The sequence below is a fragment of the Bactrocera latifrons genome, unplaced genomic scaffold, assembly GCF_001853355.1.
Source record: "Bactrocera latifrons isolate USDA-ARS-PBARC rearing strain unplaced genomic scaffold, ASM185335v1 scaffold_300, whole genome shotgun sequence".
Classification (NCBI taxonomy): Eukaryota; Metazoa; Arthropoda; class Insecta; order Diptera; family Tephritidae; genus Bactrocera; species Bactrocera latifrons.
The window spans coordinates 158028-175861 of NW_017536631.1; the positions used below are offsets into that span (position 1 = coordinate 158028).

A 17834-nucleotide genomic window follows, 5' to 3' on the forward strand; every position below is an offset into this window, starting at 1 on the left:
CAGCTGACAGTTATTCTTTCCAGGTTTAGTGGAAAAAACTTTAAAAGTGTTCAAGTACTATCAGCTGTTTTTGTTTGAGTACATCCTACCATACTAAATTTAGAAAATAATGTGGGTATTTCACCATACTATTAACTATAAGATCTAAGAAACTATTGAATTTTTTTCTTAAAGAAGGTAATAACAATTAAAGCAAATGCATTATTGTAACATTGTATTTATACGCAATAAAGCATTCAATGAAATCTGCATATATGCATATATTTATGTACTTAAGTATATTCTAAACATTGATCTCTTGCATGTCTAATTTTCCCTAATAGAAAGAGGCACCTTGAGATAGAGGAAAAATATTGCATCACGAATTAATCGTATTAACTGAAAGTTTTCATCTAGATTATAATTCCAATAACAGGATAATGGCAAGTGAAGTTTTATGTAAACCGGACCCATCATACATCATGGATATTAAAACTCCAAGGCACAATTTTCTTTCGGCTCGTTATAAACAGTACAGTATGACAAAATTTAAAAATACAAATATTAATACTCATTTATTATAAAAACAGAAGTTTTGCCTATAAAACAATGAAAATCCGACTGCCGCAAATACTACAAAATACTATTGGAGACATAACAAATAACTGTGATAACATAATCGCTGAATTTGGAGAGGTTGGTATCAGAGGATTAGTAGAAAATATCATAAATAAAATATTGATTGAACTTTGAACTTTTACCACATATCTTAGATAAAGTAGATTAGACGAAAATATAAAAGCGAGAAATTATAATTTTCCATCGTGTTAAAAAGTAATAATAATACTATTAATGGGATATATATATGTATATTTTAAAATATTTTCCTTAAAAAGAAAGTGTCGTATTTCAGTGTCAGTTGAACACAATTTACTTAATGTTTATCTAAATAGCTCAAATTAATTTTATCATTTCACATTCTAAAAAATTAATATTTCACATAACTACATACATTTCGTATGTTAGCATTTCAAAGTAAATGACCTTATTTCAAAGTAAATTAGACTTAATTCAAAAATCTGTAGAATATTAAAATTTATGTAGTTTTTTAATCTCTTTTGACTTTCAGGTAATGCGAAAGGATATCCTTACTATTGTAGACAAGATTTTACAATTAAAATGTGAACTGGAAAACGATCACATTATGGAAATATTTGAGGGAATCGGTAAAATTATTTATATTATTTAGTGTTAACATTTTGATATTTATCAATTAATAGATGGTGACAAGAGGCTTTGGAATAGTTTTCTTAACGACCTGGACGATGACTCAAACACGTTTTTTAAAGCATGTTGGCTATATTCTGAATGCTATGTATACCGACGTTTATATTACTTCTTTGAAAATCATAAAGTACTTAAGGCATACGACTATTTTTCAAAAAACAAGCAAAATGCCTTTGTAATTAGCGTAGAACCGATGCTTGAAATTATTTATGGTCTTGAAAGCATGAAATCCTACATATCCGATGATAATTTACAAATTTTATTGAAGGTCTAACACATATAACATTAATATATATATCAGTTTTTAATTTATTTAATAATAACATTTCAGCTCAATTTATGGGGAAACCGCTGTGATTTGTCCATATCTTCGGGCAAAGAAGTAAAACTTAATGGAAATCCTTTCGAACTTGTTAAAAACTTGGATAAAAGAGTCATTATTGATGAAAGCTCCCAAGTTATTGAGATCTTGAAATCAGCAGACCGGCGAAATGACATAGTTATTGAATTTATTTGTGATAATGCTGGTTATGAACTTTTTACTGATTTCATACTCGCCGACTATTTAATCGAAAGTAAATTAGCTGACAAAGTTCGATTTAACTTAAAAGCTATACCTTGGTTTATATCAGATGCAACAATCAATGACTTTCGTTGGAGTTTACAATTTATGAAGGATCATGCTACGTCTGTTTTACGAGAGTATGGAAAAAAATGGCAAAAGTTTGTTGTAGAAAATAAATTCGAAGTGGCTAATATTAACAATTTCTGGACAAGTCCCTATGAATATTATAGGTGAAAATCATTATTTTCATTGGTGCTAAACGTACGTGTATATTTATTTTGCTTACCCACCCACCATAGGATGTCTGAAATCGATCCAGATTTATATAAAAGGCTGTCTATATCACATTTAGTAATTTTCAAAGGCGATCTTAACTACCGGAAACTTATCAGCGACTTCTCCTGGGATTTCACAGAATCGTTTGAAACATGTCTGAGAGGTGAAAATTTAAATAACAAATAAAAAAGTTACAACTCTTTAAATTTCTATCTATTCTGCAGGTTTTCTGCCGACAAATATTTGCAGTTTACGTACGGTTAAAGCTGATGTGATTTGTGGACTTTTAGAAGGGCAATCCGATATTTTAGAAAAGGAAAGTAAGGACTGGATGATAACTGGTGAATATGGCACTATACAATATGCAAACAAAATCAAATATTTAAAAGATACGTAATAAGAAGTTATCAGTTTAACTAATTTCTATGTCATGTTTGACATTTTTAAAATAATATGTATATACATAATTATATCTATAATTTATGGTTGGGTGAAAAAATAATTAAAAAACTTCAAAGATGTATACAGAAATACAATAAATTTTACTCTCTTCCTCAACTGTATTGAAAAGATCTTGCATCTTATAGCAAAAGTTTTGAAGAATTTGAAAAAGTCAAAATTTTACACAAAAGTTTGGCAGCACAACAATTAATTCTACCTTACTTTAAATTTTACATTATTAAACACAAATCGTTTAAAAGCAATTATAAAAAGCAACAGACTCATACTTGATTATTAAAATTGAATAATGCAGCAGCATAAAAATATTAATAAAAAATAAATTAATACAAATTACAAAAGAACAACGATCCTATGTCCGTCGTGGAAAAATTTTCGGCAATTAAAAAACAATCTGAAGATTTCAAAATGTCCAGTGCAAACTACGAATTCGATATTAAATATGGTATATTAAATTCAAGAACTCCAAGGCATTCGCTAATTTCAGCCCGATACAAGCAGTTAAGCTCGATATACATACACACATGAGAATAATAATAATTACGATGCCAGTAAAGTTTGAACTTTAACTATTTTTAGAAGTTTTGCCTACTTCGTCTTGCGCTATAGACTTCCACATAATTTAGCAGAAATAATCCTTCAATTGTCAGAGAATTTGGATATTTTAGTGTCACAAAATGGCGAGGTACGAAAAGGCATACTGACAGAACTCAAGTATAATCTTAAAATATTTAAGTTTCTTAAAATCTTTACAATTGTAAAACTCAGGAATCTCGAGGGGACTTTGCAAAGGTAATTTATAGAATAAGTCAATTAAAATACCGATTGGAGCATGATGGACCCTTTCATCAATTTTCTGGAGCTGGTATATATTAAATAAATCTTTATAAAGTGATAACATTAATTAGTTTGGTCAACTTCCAAATATAGAGCCAGATAAAGACTTTTGGAACAACTTCCTGTTAAATCTTGAGGAAGGGCAAAACACTTTTTTCAGTACATGCTTTCTTTATGCCGAATGTTATGTTTTTCGCCGTTTGATATGCTATTTAGAAAACACAAAAACTTTAAAAGCATTCGACTACTACGTTATGAAAAAACATAAATCTCTAATAGCATTTTTATCGACAATAGAAATTATACTGTTTGGAATACGTACCGTGCAGACCTCTGATGATGTATTACGGTTCCTTTTAAGGGTACGTAACTATATATATATATAATACATATATGTATACAAAATTATTTTTATATTTTTTGGAGGACCAATTTCCCTCCTTCTAAAATACCTTCATCTCTCATTATAGAAATTTATAGTATATGTATGTATATGAAAGTAACATATAAGTATATATTATTGTAGTTTACATTTATTTATTAAAATCCTATTGGTTTTAAGTATAACTCGTTCGATATAATCTAGATCTTAAATTCTGCCAACATAACCGTTATTTATTATCATCGGACGATTAACCCAACATTTTTGCAGCTTAATCTTTGGGGTAACCAATGTGATATATCTGCTGACACCGAAAAATACAACGTAAAACGAAAAGGACCATTTGAGCATTTACGAGCTTATGAGAAGAATATAATAATTGATAGTACGACATCGGTTATCAATTCTTTTAAATCGGCGGATCATACTAAACCCGTACAAGTAGATTTCATTTGCGACAACGCTGGTTACGAATTGGTCGTAGACTTCATACTGGCTCATTATTTGCTGGAATCGAAACTGGTAGACAAAGTCCGTTTTCACATGAAAGCAGTTCCTTGGTTTGTAACGGATGCAACGATCACAGATTTCCATTGGACTCTTCAACAATTAAAAAAACAGGCTGGGCGTTGCACACAAGAATATGCCAGAATATGGCTCCAAAACTTGAATGAAGGTAAATTTGAAATTGCGGAAGCTGATTATTTTTGGACAAGTCCATATGAATTTTACAGGTACGGCTACAGTATCTTATCGAAAATATATATTTGTACAATTTTTTCATTAGAATGCGCGATGTACGCCCAGATTTATACGAACAACTTACTCATGCTCATATGATCATTATTAAAGGTGACTGTAACTACAGAAAACTAATAGGGGATTTTCGTTGGGATGCCTCGGAGCCGTTCATAACTTGCATTAGGGGTAAAAGCATAATAGAAATATTTAGCTTATTTAAAATGTTGTCATTAAAGGTTTTCAGCCAGCTAATATATGTAGTTTACGAATTGTAAAAACTGAAATTATTTGTGGCATGAGTCCAGGAAAAAATGAAGACTTGGCAAAAAAGAACAAAGATTGGATGCTTAGTGGTGAATATGGCACCATACAGTTTATAGAAAAGAACTACTGTGGTTGCCCAAATACCACACCAGACTCTCTAGAACACAGTATAATGAACTAAAATTTGACGCTTGGCAACAATATATGTAATCGTATTTTTCAAAAGGTATTTGATCTTAGGTGATCCATATTTGTTTAGAAATCAAGGAACCCCAAATTGTAGCAATGTATAAATAATTAATAATATAATATSTAGTAAATAAATTCTACTCCATAACCACCCTTACGGAATTTGATTTTTTTTTAACCATTTCGTAAGATGGTAAAAGTAGGAAGAATAGTATCAATACTAGGATTTCTATATCCATACGTATAACAAAACATATAACACTGCTAAAAAAAAAAAAACAATTTTCTAATTCTTGAGTGCAGATATCTTCAATTTTTTATTAACTGATCAATCACAATCATGATTTCTTAAAGTGTTAAAACCATTATAACAAAAGAATTTTCTCATTATATCTTATAGTTCTATAAATATGTTCTGATATTCTCGGATACGATACTATATGTATTCATATATGAACAGAACTTTGTATACATATGTGTGTATTTATTGTTATTTAATATTATACATCTGTATAATTTATTTGCGATTCTTCTGAATAAAGACAATCGGCAACAAGTATTCAAAAAATTAATAATTAACAATTTGAAAAAAGAGAAGCAGTGATGTTTTTTTTCAATCCATCCAAATAAATAGGAAAAATACATGTTTTTTAGATCCACTGGTTATTAGGTAAGTATTTAAATGTGTAGCATTCTACCACCAGATTACTTCTATCACTCCACTTAAATAACTATTCTACAGCAAATCCACAAGTTTCTTCCACMGCCTGCGTCAACTTATCGCAAAGCAACTGGTAAGTTTCATAAGGCGGTAAATCAATGCGATTGAAGCAAGTATGTGCCTTTGGCAAATTTTGAGTGGGCACATCTGTAGTTAGGTGTATAGTAAATAACCGTGGGCCTACCGCTCCAGTTGAACCTTGCAATGCTCGAAAACCTTGCAATGGCACCCTTGATGAACCAGTTACAAATTGCAAAAGACGTGCACGCATTTCTGAAGAGTAAGATTCCACCACCTCATAGATAAAAGAATATGTATATATAAGCAATTAGCAATTAATTAAATAAAATCATTTACTATTACCTGCCAGAACCATATCACTTGTTGCGTTTCTGGTGTACAGTGTTTCAGTCTTGTATTGACGCGCCAGTCATTAACATCAATGCTAGAAATTCCGCCAATTACTAATTCTAATTCACGCTCATCAAAAGGTCTCAAAAGCTGACCTGGAATAAGTTCACAAAAACCTACCAAATAAAATGGGAGATGTCATAAGTACGCACATTTGAATAGTTTATAGACATATATTTACCTTTCTGTAACGCCAGAAATTGTTGCTCAATACCTCGCATAAATCTGTAATTTACATAAAGTTTAACATATTCGCGCTTATTATCCTCTGTTACTGATATTGAGGCACCTAACGGCTTTAATTCATGAACTACCAATGCGCCAAAACTATTGTTCTCAACACTAAATGTGGAGTCTATAATTCCCGTTATATTATTCTCACTATAATTGGATATATTGTTATTTTAGAATTTTATGTATTTGAGTGACTTACAGCATCCAAGTTAGACTACGATGCAACTCTGGATCAACACCTTCTATATCATTTAAAGTTATCGGTTTATTAAGAAGTTGCTTATAAAATGGTGTTGTAAAGCCACCATCTAAGCAGTGTCCGTGAAATACAGCTATTCCTAGAATGCGACCAACGAAGTGAAAATACGATAAGTGGTCTGGATTAACACCTAAAACACACAAAAGAGATAAGAAATAAATATTCTTTGCTATATTAATTTCAATAACCAATCTGAATATTTCAAAGATTGTCAATGAAAGGCATTACTTACCCGAGTCTGGATTAATTTGCAACGTATAGTGATCATCACGTGAGTATTGAAACAATCCATATTGGGGATTAAGCATTTCACGCGATAATAAATGAAGCCACTCACGCGCAACTCCACCGTAATCAAGGCCTTCTTCTCCTTTGAATTTTACCATTAAGCGTTTACGCATGTCCTTAGGTCGCATTTTCATAATCAGTCTGTAACTCTCTTCAAATATTTCGTTACGTGACACCTCGAGACGACAGTGACCGGACTGTGGTTGCAGTGTCTGCAAGTCGGTGCGCAGAGCTCGCATTTTACTAACTAAATCCCGCCGATATTTGGGAAGCAGTTCAGAACCTTCTAAAAGACCTTGCGGAAGGTCTGCGGGCGGTGTACTTGTATTATTAGCTATGCGATGAGGTGCACCAGAATTACCACTTGTTGAACCGCTATTCCCACTTGACAACGGATGCGAGGCTGCTGGAGAAAGTTGCTGTACGATACTCCCATTACCCGTAGAAACCAAATTATTCACTGCACTGGGACAATTTCCGGTATTAGATAATGCGCCGCGCCGTATMATTTGAAGAATATTACAATTAAATCGGGGATCAGTAAACTGTGTTGTCCGGTTATTGTGATCTACAAAGTACACTCTCCCAGAAGCAGTTTTTCTTTGCTCCCAACCACTTGGAAGAGGTCCGATTGCATCAAGTGTTAGGTGTTGTGTGTCAAAATCACGAGGTATACGAGGATCATGCCATGTCGATACACCAGTAGGAGTGTGGAAAAAGTATACTTGACCTTGTTGAGTTGTTCGCATCTCATAACCCGTTGGAAGGTCCATAAATGGACGTGCTATTGGATTTGTGCCGCCATTACTACAAATGGCATATCGATTACCCCCACCACCGCTGTTGCTGGAAGCGCGTGTGCTTCGCGATGAACGGCGACGTGATGGCTCTTCAGTTCCTCTTGCAGGACGTCGCTGTGAACGTTGATTACAAACAGTAGTTCCTGAAACTCCTGTATTTGAAGAAGATGGTACACTACCATTTCGTATATCCCTTTCGCGCTCTCTATCACGGTCATGTTCTCTATCCCGATGATTGCCATTTGATGTTGTGGTACTAGTCTGCTTTGAACTTTGTGAGTTCGAGTTTGCGTTGGGGCTCTGACTGATATTTGACCCAGTAATACCGCCAGTAGCCGCAGTATTGCCATTTCCTGAGTTAGGGCTCATTAATATGCTAGTAGACGTAGACGAAGAGGGATGGTCATTACTTTCGGGACTCCAACCGTTAATATGTAATTGAGTTGCATTCGATCCGTTTGTACTACCAGCATTACCGTTTGCCTAAATAAATTATATATAAAGTACTTTAGTAGTAAATCAAAAAGGGTATGATATTTATAATTACCTGATTATGATTAATCGGACGCTGTGGCGTACCTAATACCAGAGATCCGTCAGCAGATTCTGAGGAAAGCTGCTCATTAAATGAATGTCCCGCTTGTTGGCCATTTGAAATTGTTGCTAGCTTCCTACTGTGGCTATTGTTACCCGCTTCACCATTTGAAATGTTACCCGAAGTAAACATAACAGAAGCGGTAGCGGTTGTTGTCGTAGTTGTTACAACCGCTGGAGTATCTATCGTAGAAACTGTTGTCGAAGCATTATTATAATCACTTACACGCATCTGCGCAGCTGCTTGTGTAGTAGCAACAATAGAATTTTGATTTTGTTGATTATTGCCGCGTACCTGCTGATTTGGTTTTCTTATATTGGATACCGAAACTGTCAAACTATCATCATTTTCCACAAACTTTGGACTGCAATTCTCCTTGCCTATTTGGATGTTAACATTTGCGTTGACATTACTGATAATACTGCTACAACCCATGTTCGAACATGGTAGCACTTCCGTAGAATGACGCCTTTCGTCAGATGCTTCGACTCCATTTCTCTCAGAACTGCAACCATTTTCTCCGTTAAGAAGATTTGTGCAAGTGTTCGATCGAGTAGGTCCGGAGGGATGACGCACATTAGTACCTTCAATATTTTGGACCCTTGGCCGTTGACGACAGCGTATACTAGGTCTATCCCATTGCGTAGATTTTGTAGCATGATTTACATAATATACCCGGCCATTACCAGCGCGACGTTCTTCCCAGCCTTCTGGTAAATTATCTTCAGAAGAATCTCCTTCTGATGGGCCACGAACATCTCCACTGGGACCCACCACCGCCAAAGGGTTGCCTCCACATGGACCATCTTTTGACAATAAGGCAATTATAATCTGTCCACGTACCATATCATCATCCTCAGGAGAAAGTTTTCCCAAATTTAAACGCGTAACTAAAGAAGGATATATACACCATTTATTAAAAATTCGTATTCAAATAAATATTGACGTACATCCCATTCCTTTCAACTTCTGTATTGAATCTGCAGGTATGCGTACACAACCAAGGAATCCACTAGCTTTATGTATTTTCCGCTGATTCCAAACTGTAATAGTAACAGCATCGTTATTGCCAATAAAAAGGTCGTAGTGTGCATTCCATTTAGGATCTAAAGTTGACTTGCTAACATCCGTAGTATATATTTGTGCTGTACCATCAACCTGTACTTTAGCGAATGGGTCTGGAAGTCCTGAGAGAAAAGCAATTAAAAATCCAATTATGTAAATCGTATTTAAAATCGAAAAGCTTTAATCTGTACATATACCCGACCACACTTCAACGAAAAATTAGGTTTAAATGACGTTCTTAAGCATTTCCTTGTTCAATAATTTTTTTTAAATAAATACTGAAATTTATTATTGTCTATCGAGAAGATAAATTGAATTTAATATCGCAGCTTACATTATCCTTTGATTTTGAAATTAATGTTATCAATAACTCCAAATGAAATTTCAAAAGTTTACACTGTTTGTTGTGCCTACACCTGTACCAGTCGTGAAATTGTCGCAGCATGTTCATTGAATTTGTATGTATCTTCCTAGCGTGAAAAGCTATGAAGTAAATATGCCGATTATTATGCTGCTCTTATATATATATATATATCTTTTTTTTTTGTAATACTTCTGTCTGCAATAGTTCTTATTTATAGAGTAGAATAACTATATAATTGTGAGGAATGTGGTTGCGTTAACACAGTGTCCGTTCTGTTTACCTTAATCCGACTGTTGCTAATTACTTTATAGAGGAACAGAATGGAGATCAAGTGAAAATTTTATATGTTGATAATTTTACGTGATCTGATATTTTTTTAATCGATTTATTAAATATCCATTTAACCATTTGAATTCAGTTCATTAGTGTAGTAACATCACTTATCGTACATCTTAAGAAATTATTTATTATCAAACTAATAATGTAATATATCAATAGTAACAAGTTTATGCAAGATTAATTGGGCTTCAGAAAGCAAAACCAATATATAGTGACATTACAACTATTTACAAAATTTATCAAAATCTAGTTGAAAAATCTATCATACGATCTTATCGTATCCCCAATGTTTTTTTGTCATCATTCCGTTATCAAGCGGTGACAAAAACAATCATAGATAAACAAATAATTATCATAGTGGAAAAATAGGGCCCAATAGACCCAATATCGCAATGCAAACCACAAGTAAATTTTAGTAGAGTTATTTTGAAAATGTGAGAGATCTATCACCAAAATCATATTCCACATCAATATTCCATGCCTGCACGTTTTTGAATACAATATAAATTTTGGTTAACAAGTGATAGCAAATTTAGAAAGGACTATTGATATTGCAAACAAGTATTAATACTTACTAAATAAATCCTTACGAGCCAAGTTTCGTGCACACAATACTGAAATAAAAATTACACATATCAATTGTAATCCACATTCATTATAAATTAAAAACTTACTTGTTATCCGCACTTTGTGTGCTCCATTACGGCGGGGATAATCCAATTTATTCATATTCTGTATTGGTAAAAGCCTTATAGGGCACAATATTTACACGATCTATATAATATATTTATGTAGATATGAACAGAAGCTTCTATAATAAAAAAAAAACTTATAAAGTAAATCTTTATATTTTTGAAAATACTTTTCAATTTGAAAATCTAATTATTTTATTTTAATTCATTATATATTATATAAAAAAATTAAATTATAGGACACAATTTTATCTGTCCTATGTAATATAATTTATGTATGTATATGTTAACAGACGCTAGTATAATGTGAGATTTAGAAAATAAATCTGTGTTTATAAAACTTGAATATTATCAATTTCATTATATTAAAAATGTGTTTTCTTTTATTTTTTTTATCAAATTATATGCAACATTAGATATGTTAATACTCTATAAAACGCTTGTGTTACGCTGAAGAATTAAACTAATTTAAATTGTAAATAAATAGCATAAGACAATCTTCAAAACTGTAAAACTGCGACAGCAATAAACTATACATTAATATCACTTACTAGTTCACACCCATCGAAAGTAGTAAATAAAAGTATCTTTATACCTTAAATTTGTATTACGAGGCCTTATTAAAAATAACTTATCTGATTACACCAAAGAATACAAACTTCCTGAAGTAATATCGAGGAATGGTTCCGAATTGACAGTCCGGTTCTGTTCCGGTTACTTAGAACTGACCTTCGTGGGACAAATACTCTCTTTATAAATGTTTCGTTATAAATTACCACAATCATGAGTTCTGAAGTAAGAATTTAATACGTACATACCAATATTTAAAGGATCGTTACATTATGACTAAATTCTTTAGTATGTCTTGACGGGGTATCGTGTTTCAAATTACCATATGTTTCTTTAATCTTCTCATAGTTAATACCTGTTCCACAATCTTCACAATTTCGAATTTTTATCTGGTAAGACTATATATCTCTGATACGGAATTATCAATTACCAACCGATCATTAATACCGAATTTACCTTTATATCTATGCAAACATACCAATTACACATACAATGTTGAAATGAATTTATGTGCAAATGAATGAAAATTATTTGGTTTTATTTGGTGCGTAAAGCTAATAATAACATATGTATAAGGACTTTTTTTCAGAATTTGAACTACAGATTAACACCTTAGATATTAAGAGTTATTTTATTACATTTTACAATTAATACAATAACTTTTTACTGTGATTCCATCGCGTATGTGTGTGTGCATTTGCAAGTTCTATCCTTTTTCGATTCCATATATTTGTGCTTTTTAGATTTTTGGTTTTGTTTTTATAACTTTTATGTTTTGAAGACAATGACAGGGTTTTTATTGAAGCAACGCGACATAAATTTAAATCACTAATCAATCACTTTACTACAAATTTAATTACTACTTATTAGAGTAAGTGCAAAATCTCGCAAAGTGGAAAACGCCATCTTTGTTGAGCAATTCTTTATCGTTTTTCATTTATACTATGACTTTCGTGGTGAATTCATTTGTATTTATTGTGAATCATTTTGAAAGACGAAGATCTTAGTATAAAGAGACAAGAAATATGATAAATATGGTACAAATAATAAGTAAAGCAAATACCTTGTAATATATTTAATTATTTTACCTGTCTTAAATACGCCGTTTCTATGATCGCTTTATTTACTCTCCTTTTACATAGAGAAGTAACAACAACATTATGGGCTTGAGCTTGTACAAGAAAGTATACTGATACCTCATTAAAATTGTACAACAGAAATCTCTGGTAGCGCCTTTAGGTAATTAACCGGTGATTTAACCAATAGGTGCTTTTATATTATTATATTATATTATAACAATTAAATCGGAATTATTATGTATCAAGTTAAATATTAAATTTTTTGATATTAACAACTGGCTAACTACAAAACAAATTCTATGCTTTAAATAACATAAACATGATTATCGCTTCTTTTCGTAAGCTGTGTAATTAATAAATATTTATAGATATTTATCACTGCGTTCGTTATAAAGTATGAATAGTCACCCAAAGCGAGGAAAGTTGTATGTGAATGGGCAATTACTGGTAGCTTGTCTCTTTGCTAGTCTGTCATCTGTTCAAACCAATAAAGCGGCAGAGTTGCCAACCACAATTAAGAGATCAAGTACATCGTACAAGGTCCTCTACCGTGCCCTCAACAAACAAAAGATAATAGCTTCACATATTGTTATAGTATTATCCATATTTATACTACGATTCATTACCTCATGATGTCTATTTCTTTAAAAGTGCGTGGTGATACTAAAAGTAGGAATCTAGAAGTACATTATCTTCCAGCTAAAATAAATGGAGATGGGAGAACAGATATATCAAACTATTTCAGTTCGTATACGCGGGTAGCCCAAGGTAACTTATTAACAAATGCTATTCGTGGTTTCCCGCTAAATGGAGAAATTGTTGAAGTACCAACAACTCATAGCTCATATGTTTTACAAGAAACTGAGTTTTCAAATTCTGAAAAATCGCGAAATATATATGTGACTGGTAATTTCAGTAATTTTTATTATTGGAATTATGATAAAATACCAAGCAATGGAGATGCTTACAAACAGGCTTTATATTTGTTCAACATATCCAAAGAGGTAATTTTATACAAAAGAAAAATTCATCTTATAAATATTAAAATTTTGTTTATTATAGTTCTCTGAACCAGTAACCGAAAGTGATATCCAAATTGAAATTGAAAAACGGAGGAAAATATAAAAAAACACTATTTAATAAAAATTTAGTATAACTCTAAAACTTAGTTTTATTTATGAAAAATAGTGTCTACTCATCTGCATCAGCAAAACGCTCATCATTTAAATTTAAATTACGTATGCCACCTTGTGCGTCTTCAGCGTCATCTCTTGCACCATTTCCAACAAGTACGGGGACATTTTCAATATTATTCCCGTCATCATCATCATCCATAAAATCACTTTCTTCAGAAAGACTGTCAGCAGAATCTGGATGAAGGGCTTGGCACTCAGTCATTGCTTGAAATATGATATCAACAGTATTCACGTCATCTGGAAGAATCCAACATTCAGTCAAATTGTCATCAGTGAAATCGCCTTCATCATCTGTAACATTTCCTTCATCTACATCCACATTTCTTTCATGATCTAATTGTTGTTCCATGGCAATAATTTCTCCATTTATCTGGTGGGCAACTTCTGCGGCATCGACATTGCCATTCAGATTAATATTTTGAACAGACGCCCTCGTGTCTTTATCGTATACACCTCGCCATTCAAGATTATGATCTAACATAAAATATATACATTTGGAGGGTATTGAGGATATCCCATGTACGCTGATTTGTTTCCATAGTAAGGAAATACCTTCGCTCATATTTTCAGCTTGCCATCCTAATGAACTAATAAATACAAATATACATTCATATACTTATTGTTCAATATGAAAATTTGTCTCACTACTTACTTTTGGCTTATATATAATGTCCCTTTTCCAACAATTTTTTCTCCAATTTTTAACTTGGTATTATTAGCAGTGTAAATTAGACCATCTTCAGGTGGATTTATATGCGCAATTAAAGCCATGGCTTTAAATTAATTCTGCTTAAAATAACGCACCTATAAAAATTGCGACACCGGCATTTACAAGACTTTACTAGTTGTCTACACATACAATAGTAAATAATACGATAATCTTATTACACCCAATATTGTTTGTGGTAGGCAATAGTTATTAGAGAAATTATCAAATCAAAGTAGTAATACACGGCAAACTTCTATATTTTAGAAATATGAAATGTTTTCGACATACACATTAACACAAGTCCATAGACGACATTATTTGCTCTTATTTCTACGACTACTAAAGTTACTAACGACTCGACTTTTAAGAGTTTTGCCCAAATATTAAGAATGTCTTACGAAATTATGGCCGTTGATAATAATTTGACTTGACAATAAATTTTTAGATTATTTTCAATAATTATTTACCGTAAAAATGAAATCAGATTATGAACAATATATGTTTATTCTTAATATGGAATGTCATTGCGCAAAGAGTTTGTACGTTGTATAAAATGGTAACATAGCTAATAATTCAATGCTTTTAGTCACTACAGTACTTATCGATTATTTCGAACACTGAGAGCATAATTCTCCTCACTAGAAAATTGACTTGAGGATAGGATTCATACTTTTATTATCGTCATTTGTTTTTTTTTTCTTGTCACAGTTTATGAAAAATGGGTAAACGTCGAAAACAAACTTTAATAGAGTCGGACGATGATAGCAGCGATACTGCATCTAACCTGGAATCGGTAGAGTTTTAGTAGTACAAAAAAATAAAAATCATTAAAAAAATTCTTATACTTATTGTAAGACAGAATGAAAATAACATTTCTAAATATTTCATCGCATTTTATAGGAGCTATTATCTCTAGCAAAGAAGAAGTCCAGAACGAACACGACTCAAGTTAAAGCTGCAACATTGTCTGGATCTGATTCGGACTCAGATTGGGCGCAGGGGGCAAGTACTTCCACGGCTGCCAAAAAAACACGCATAAAAAAAGTTAACAAGGAATCAGATTCATCGGATTCAGAAGAAGAACATGACTGTCAAAATAAAAAAAATGATATTTTGGAGAAGGAACTTATTCCACGTGAAGAGGGAGAGGTTTCGGAGAGTGATGGTAAAGAAGAAAGCGATTCAGATACAAGTTCCGAAGAAAGATCGGATACTAGCTCAGATTCAGAATTTGATGATGGTTATGATGAAAACCTCATGGGAGACGAAGAGGATCGTAAGCGCCTAAATGGGCTTTCTGAAAAAGAACGTGAAACGGAGATTTTTAAACGTATCGAGCAGAGAGATTTATTGAAAACCCGATGGGAAATTGAGCGCAAACTTAAATTAGCGCGACGGGGAGAAAAAGCTATAAAACCTAATAAACAAAAAAATAAGAAGAGTAGCGTGTCCAAAAAATTTAAACAGAGATATAAAGATGAAAATACTGAAGTAAAAATAATTCCAATTGTAGAAAAAGAGAAAAATGAAGAGATAGTAATATCTACTATTACTCAAGATATGGAACTGCCATCACCAATAACCGAGGAGATCTTACTTGATCAAAAACTCTTAACAGATGACCAAAATACTGTAGAAAATTTAGATCATAAAGAACGATCCAAAGAACGTAAGAAGAACGTTGAAATGAATAGGACTGATGATAAGCGTAGCACCGCGATGGCAATGTTAAAAGCTAAACGCGAGGGAAAAGCAAAACGAGGTATATTTTTACATATGATCGGAATTATAATTCGATACAAATATATTTTCAATTACAATAACAATTCCAGAGGAAGAGGAGGCTAAGCGTCAAGCTGAACGCGATAAGGAGGAAGAAAAAGAAGAACTAGAAGGAGTATCCGGAGGAAAGTCTTCTGTTAAGCTAAAGGCTTCCGAAATATATTCTGACGATTCAGCTAGTAGTGATACAGAAGACGAAAAGCCTTCCGAAAAGCGTTCACGTTCAGCTAGTAGTAGTAAATCTTCCAGTGAATCAGAAGATGAAGAGGACGCTATAAGAGAGCCAGTATATATTAGCACTCGAGAGGAATTAAACAAGTTGCGACTGTCAAGATTCAAAATGGAACGGTTTATTAATCTTCCTATGTTTGAGCGAACAGTTATGAATTGTTTTGTACGTATAAGTATTGGTAATAACGGTCAAAAACCAGTTTATAGAGTGGCTGAAATAGTTGGTGTAGTGGAAACTGCTAAAATTTATAGCCTTGGAAAAACTAGGACTAATCGAGGCTTAAAACTTAAACACGGCACTCAGGAACGTGTATTTCGTTTAGAGTTTATTTCCAATCAAGAGTTTACCGAAACTGAATATGCTAAATGGCGTGACATATGTGCACAACAAAATGTTCCGATGCCAACAATCGATATGATTGAGCGAAAGCAAAAAGATATCAAAGAAGCTCTTAATTATGAGTTTAAGGACGAAGACGTCGAAAAAATTATTGAGGAAAAAAATCGGTTTAGAAATAGACCCACTAATTACGCAATGAGAAAAACTTGCCTAATGAAAGAAAGAGATGCTGCAATGTTACGTGGAGATTATGATGTAGCTCAAGATTTAGGTCAACAAATTGACGAGCTAGAAAGTCGAGCATCAGAACTCGATAAAAAGCGATCAAGTAGCATTAGCTTAATATCATATATAAATGATCGAAATCGAAAACGAAATGTTGAAGATGCTGAGAAAGCCATTTTGGAAGAAGCACGTGCTAATAAAGGTTTAAAGATTTCTGATCCATTCACGCGACGTATTACTCAACCACGCATGGGTTTCAAATCAGTTGAGAAAAAAAGCGAACCAACCATTCAACCGACACAGGCAATACTACCGGCTAAACGAAAAGTTGAGGAGARTACTACCGGCGGTTCAAAACCAACTGATCCTAAAACAGATTACAGCTTATATGCTCTGCATGATTTTGACATTGAATTGGACGTATCCCTTTTGAATGCTGTCCCAACAACACGATAATATTCAAATTAAATTGTATTCAAATAGAATCAGTTGTTCGAATAAAGACTTTGAGATAAAATAAACATCAAATGTAGACACCATTACGCTTGCATGTATGAAAATGATTGAGRTGAACTTATATATTATAAAGGTTATCCTTTATATTATAATTTGCGCTGGTGGTTTTTATATTTTTGAAGTAGGTGCTAGAAAACTTCTTTGGTCTAAATAGCTTTTGTGGCCTGTGAGATGTTCCTTAATCATATTACGAGCGCTGCCCCGCCCACTTTGAAAAAATTTAGTTTGATAAGGAAAATATATACAAATATTCATCAAAGTATCTTATTGTTTTGTGTATTTAACTTGTGCTTTACTTGCATAAGAAACGTACATACATACATATGTACGTATATTGTAAAGGTATACGAAAATTAACGATGAGTGTGTTTGGCCTTTGCAAGTAGTAAGATTGATCGACTGTGGTATAGTATTTCGTAAAGATATAGGTATGTACATA

At 32.7% G+C, this 17834-nt stretch overlaps 6 protein-coding genes across 9 annotated transcripts; 4 read left to right on the top strand and 2 right to left on the bottom strand.

Moving 5' to 3' along the window:
• Positions 1 to 85: 85 nt before the first annotated feature.
• On the top strand, positions 86 to 2559 carry LOC108970579 (protein-glutamate O-methyltransferase-like). Its single transcript, XM_018936042.1, has 8 exons — positions 86 to 177; positions 324 to 511; positions 570 to 675; positions 1109 to 1205; positions 1260 to 1534; positions 1598 to 2061; positions 2131 to 2270; positions 2332 to 2559. Exons 2-8 carry the CDS (start codon positions 420 to 422, stop codon positions 2502 to 2504), a joined length of 1347 nt encoding a protein of 448 aa, XP_018791587.1. The 5' UTR covers positions 86 to 177; positions 324 to 419; the 3' UTR covers positions 2505 to 2559.
• A 50-nt stretch (positions 2560 to 2609) lies between these two features.
• LOC108970577 (protein-glutamate O-methyltransferase-like) lies at positions 2610 to 5136 on the top strand. 2 transcript variants are annotated; one of them, XM_018936040.1, is made up of 7 exons: positions 2610 to 3066; positions 3146 to 3251; positions 3335 to 3431; positions 3497 to 3765; positions 4056 to 4519; positions 4573 to 4712; positions 4763 to 5136. In XM_018936040.1, the coding sequence occupies exons 1-7, from the start codon at positions 2921 to 2923 to the stop codon at positions 4969 to 4971; spliced, it is 1431 nt and encodes a 476-aa protein (XP_018791585.1). In that variant the 5' UTR covers positions 2610 to 2920; the 3' UTR covers positions 4972 to 5136. The 2 variants fall into 2 exon arrangements, with proteins under 2 accessions (XP_018791585.1, XP_018791586.1); XM_018936041.1 differs by having other exon boundaries at positions 4771 to 4860.
• A 133-nt stretch (positions 5137 to 5269) lies between these two features.
• LOC108970576 (E3 ubiquitin-protein ligase Smurf1) lies at positions 5270 to 12305 on the bottom strand. 3 transcript variants are annotated; one of them, XM_018936037.1, is made up of 10 exons: positions 11956 to 12305; positions 10730 to 10866; positions 10631 to 10669; positions 9238 to 9474; positions 8240 to 9177; positions 6837 to 8175; positions 6545 to 6734; positions 6293 to 6492; positions 6064 to 6227; positions 5270 to 5995 (listed from the first exon to the last, which is right to left on the bottom strand). In XM_018936037.1, the coding sequence occupies exons 2-10, from the start codon at positions 10782 to 10784 to the stop codon at positions 5711 to 5713; spliced, it is 3447 nt and encodes a 1148-aa protein (XP_018791582.1). In that variant the 5' UTR covers positions 10785 to 10866; positions 11956 to 12305; the 3' UTR covers positions 5270 to 5710. The 3 variants fall into 3 exon arrangements, with proteins under 3 accessions (XP_018791582.1, XP_018791583.1, XP_018791584.1); XM_018936038.1 differs by having other exon boundaries at positions 11985 to 12294; XM_018936039.1 differs by having other exon boundaries at positions 10730 to 10829; positions 11956 to 12294.
• A 359-nt stretch (positions 12306 to 12664) lies between these two features.
• Positions 12665 to 13560, top strand: LOC108970581. The gene is made up of 2 exons (XM_018936044.1): positions 12665 to 13400; positions 13459 to 13560. Exons 1-2 carry the CDS (start codon positions 13026 to 13028, stop codon positions 13519 to 13521), a joined length of 438 nt encoding a protein of 145 aa, XP_018791589.1. The 5' UTR covers positions 12665 to 13025; the 3' UTR covers positions 13522 to 13560.
• On the bottom strand, positions 13515 to 14458 carry LOC108970580 (methylosome subunit pICln). Its single transcript, XM_018936043.1, has 2 exons — positions 14245 to 14458; positions 13515 to 14179 (listed from the first exon to the last, which is right to left on the bottom strand). The coding sequence occupies exons 1-2, from the start codon at positions 14361 to 14363 to the stop codon at positions 13588 to 13590; spliced, it is 711 nt and encodes a 236-aa protein (XP_018791588.1). The 5' UTR covers positions 14364 to 14458; the 3' UTR covers positions 13515 to 13587.
• A 467-nt stretch (positions 14459 to 14925) lies between these two features.
• On the top strand, positions 14926 to 17421 carry LOC108970547 (RNA polymerase-associated protein Rtf1). The gene is made up of 3 exons (XM_018935994.1): positions 14926 to 15094; positions 15202 to 16063; positions 16134 to 17421. The coding sequence occupies exons 1-3, from the start codon at positions 15020 to 15022 to the stop codon at positions 17333 to 17335; spliced, it is 2139 nt and encodes a 712-aa protein (XP_018791539.1). The 5' UTR covers positions 14926 to 15019; the 3' UTR covers positions 17336 to 17421.
• Positions 17422 to 17834: the final 413 nt, after the last annotated feature.

Coding starts and splice junctions, on each gene's coding strand:
- LOC108970579 (XM_018936042.1), top strand. CDS start 420: ATGGCAAGTGAAGTTTTATGTAAACCGGACCCATCATACATCATGGAT. Junction 1,206..1,259: donor GGAAATATTTGAGGGAATCG/GTAAAATTATTT, acceptor ATCAATTAATAG/ATGGTGACAAGAGGCTTTGG. Junction 1,535..1,597: donor ATTTACAAATTTTATTGAAG/GTCTAACACATA, acceptor ATAACATTTCAG/CTCAATTTATGGGGAAACCG.
- LOC108970577 (XM_018936040.1), top strand. CDS start 2,921: ATGTCCGTCGTGGAAAAATTTTCGGCAATTAAAAAACAATCTGAAGAT. Junction 3,432..3,496: donor TCATCAATTTTCTGGAGCTG/GTATATATTAAA, acceptor TTCCAAATATAG/AGCCAGATAAAGACTTTTGG. Junction 3,766..4,055: donor TATTACGGTTCCTTTTAAGG/GTACGTAACTAT, acceptor ACATTTTTGCAG/CTTAATCTTTGGGGTAACCA.
- LOC108970581 (XM_018936044.1), top strand. CDS start 13,026: ATGATGTCTATTTCTTTAAAAGTGCGTGGTGATACTAAAAGTAGGAAT. Junction 13,401..13,458: donor TGTTCAACATATCCAAAGAG/GTAATTTTATAC, acceptor TGTTTATTATAG/TTCTCTGAACCAGTAACCGA.
- LOC108970580 (XM_018936043.1), bottom strand. CDS start 14,363: ATGGCTTTAATTGCGCATATAAATCCACCTGAAGATGGTCTAATTTAC. Junction 14,180..14,244: donor ACATTATATATAAGCCAAAA/GTAAGTAGTGAG, acceptor TGTATTTATTAG/TTCATTAGGATGGCAAGCTG.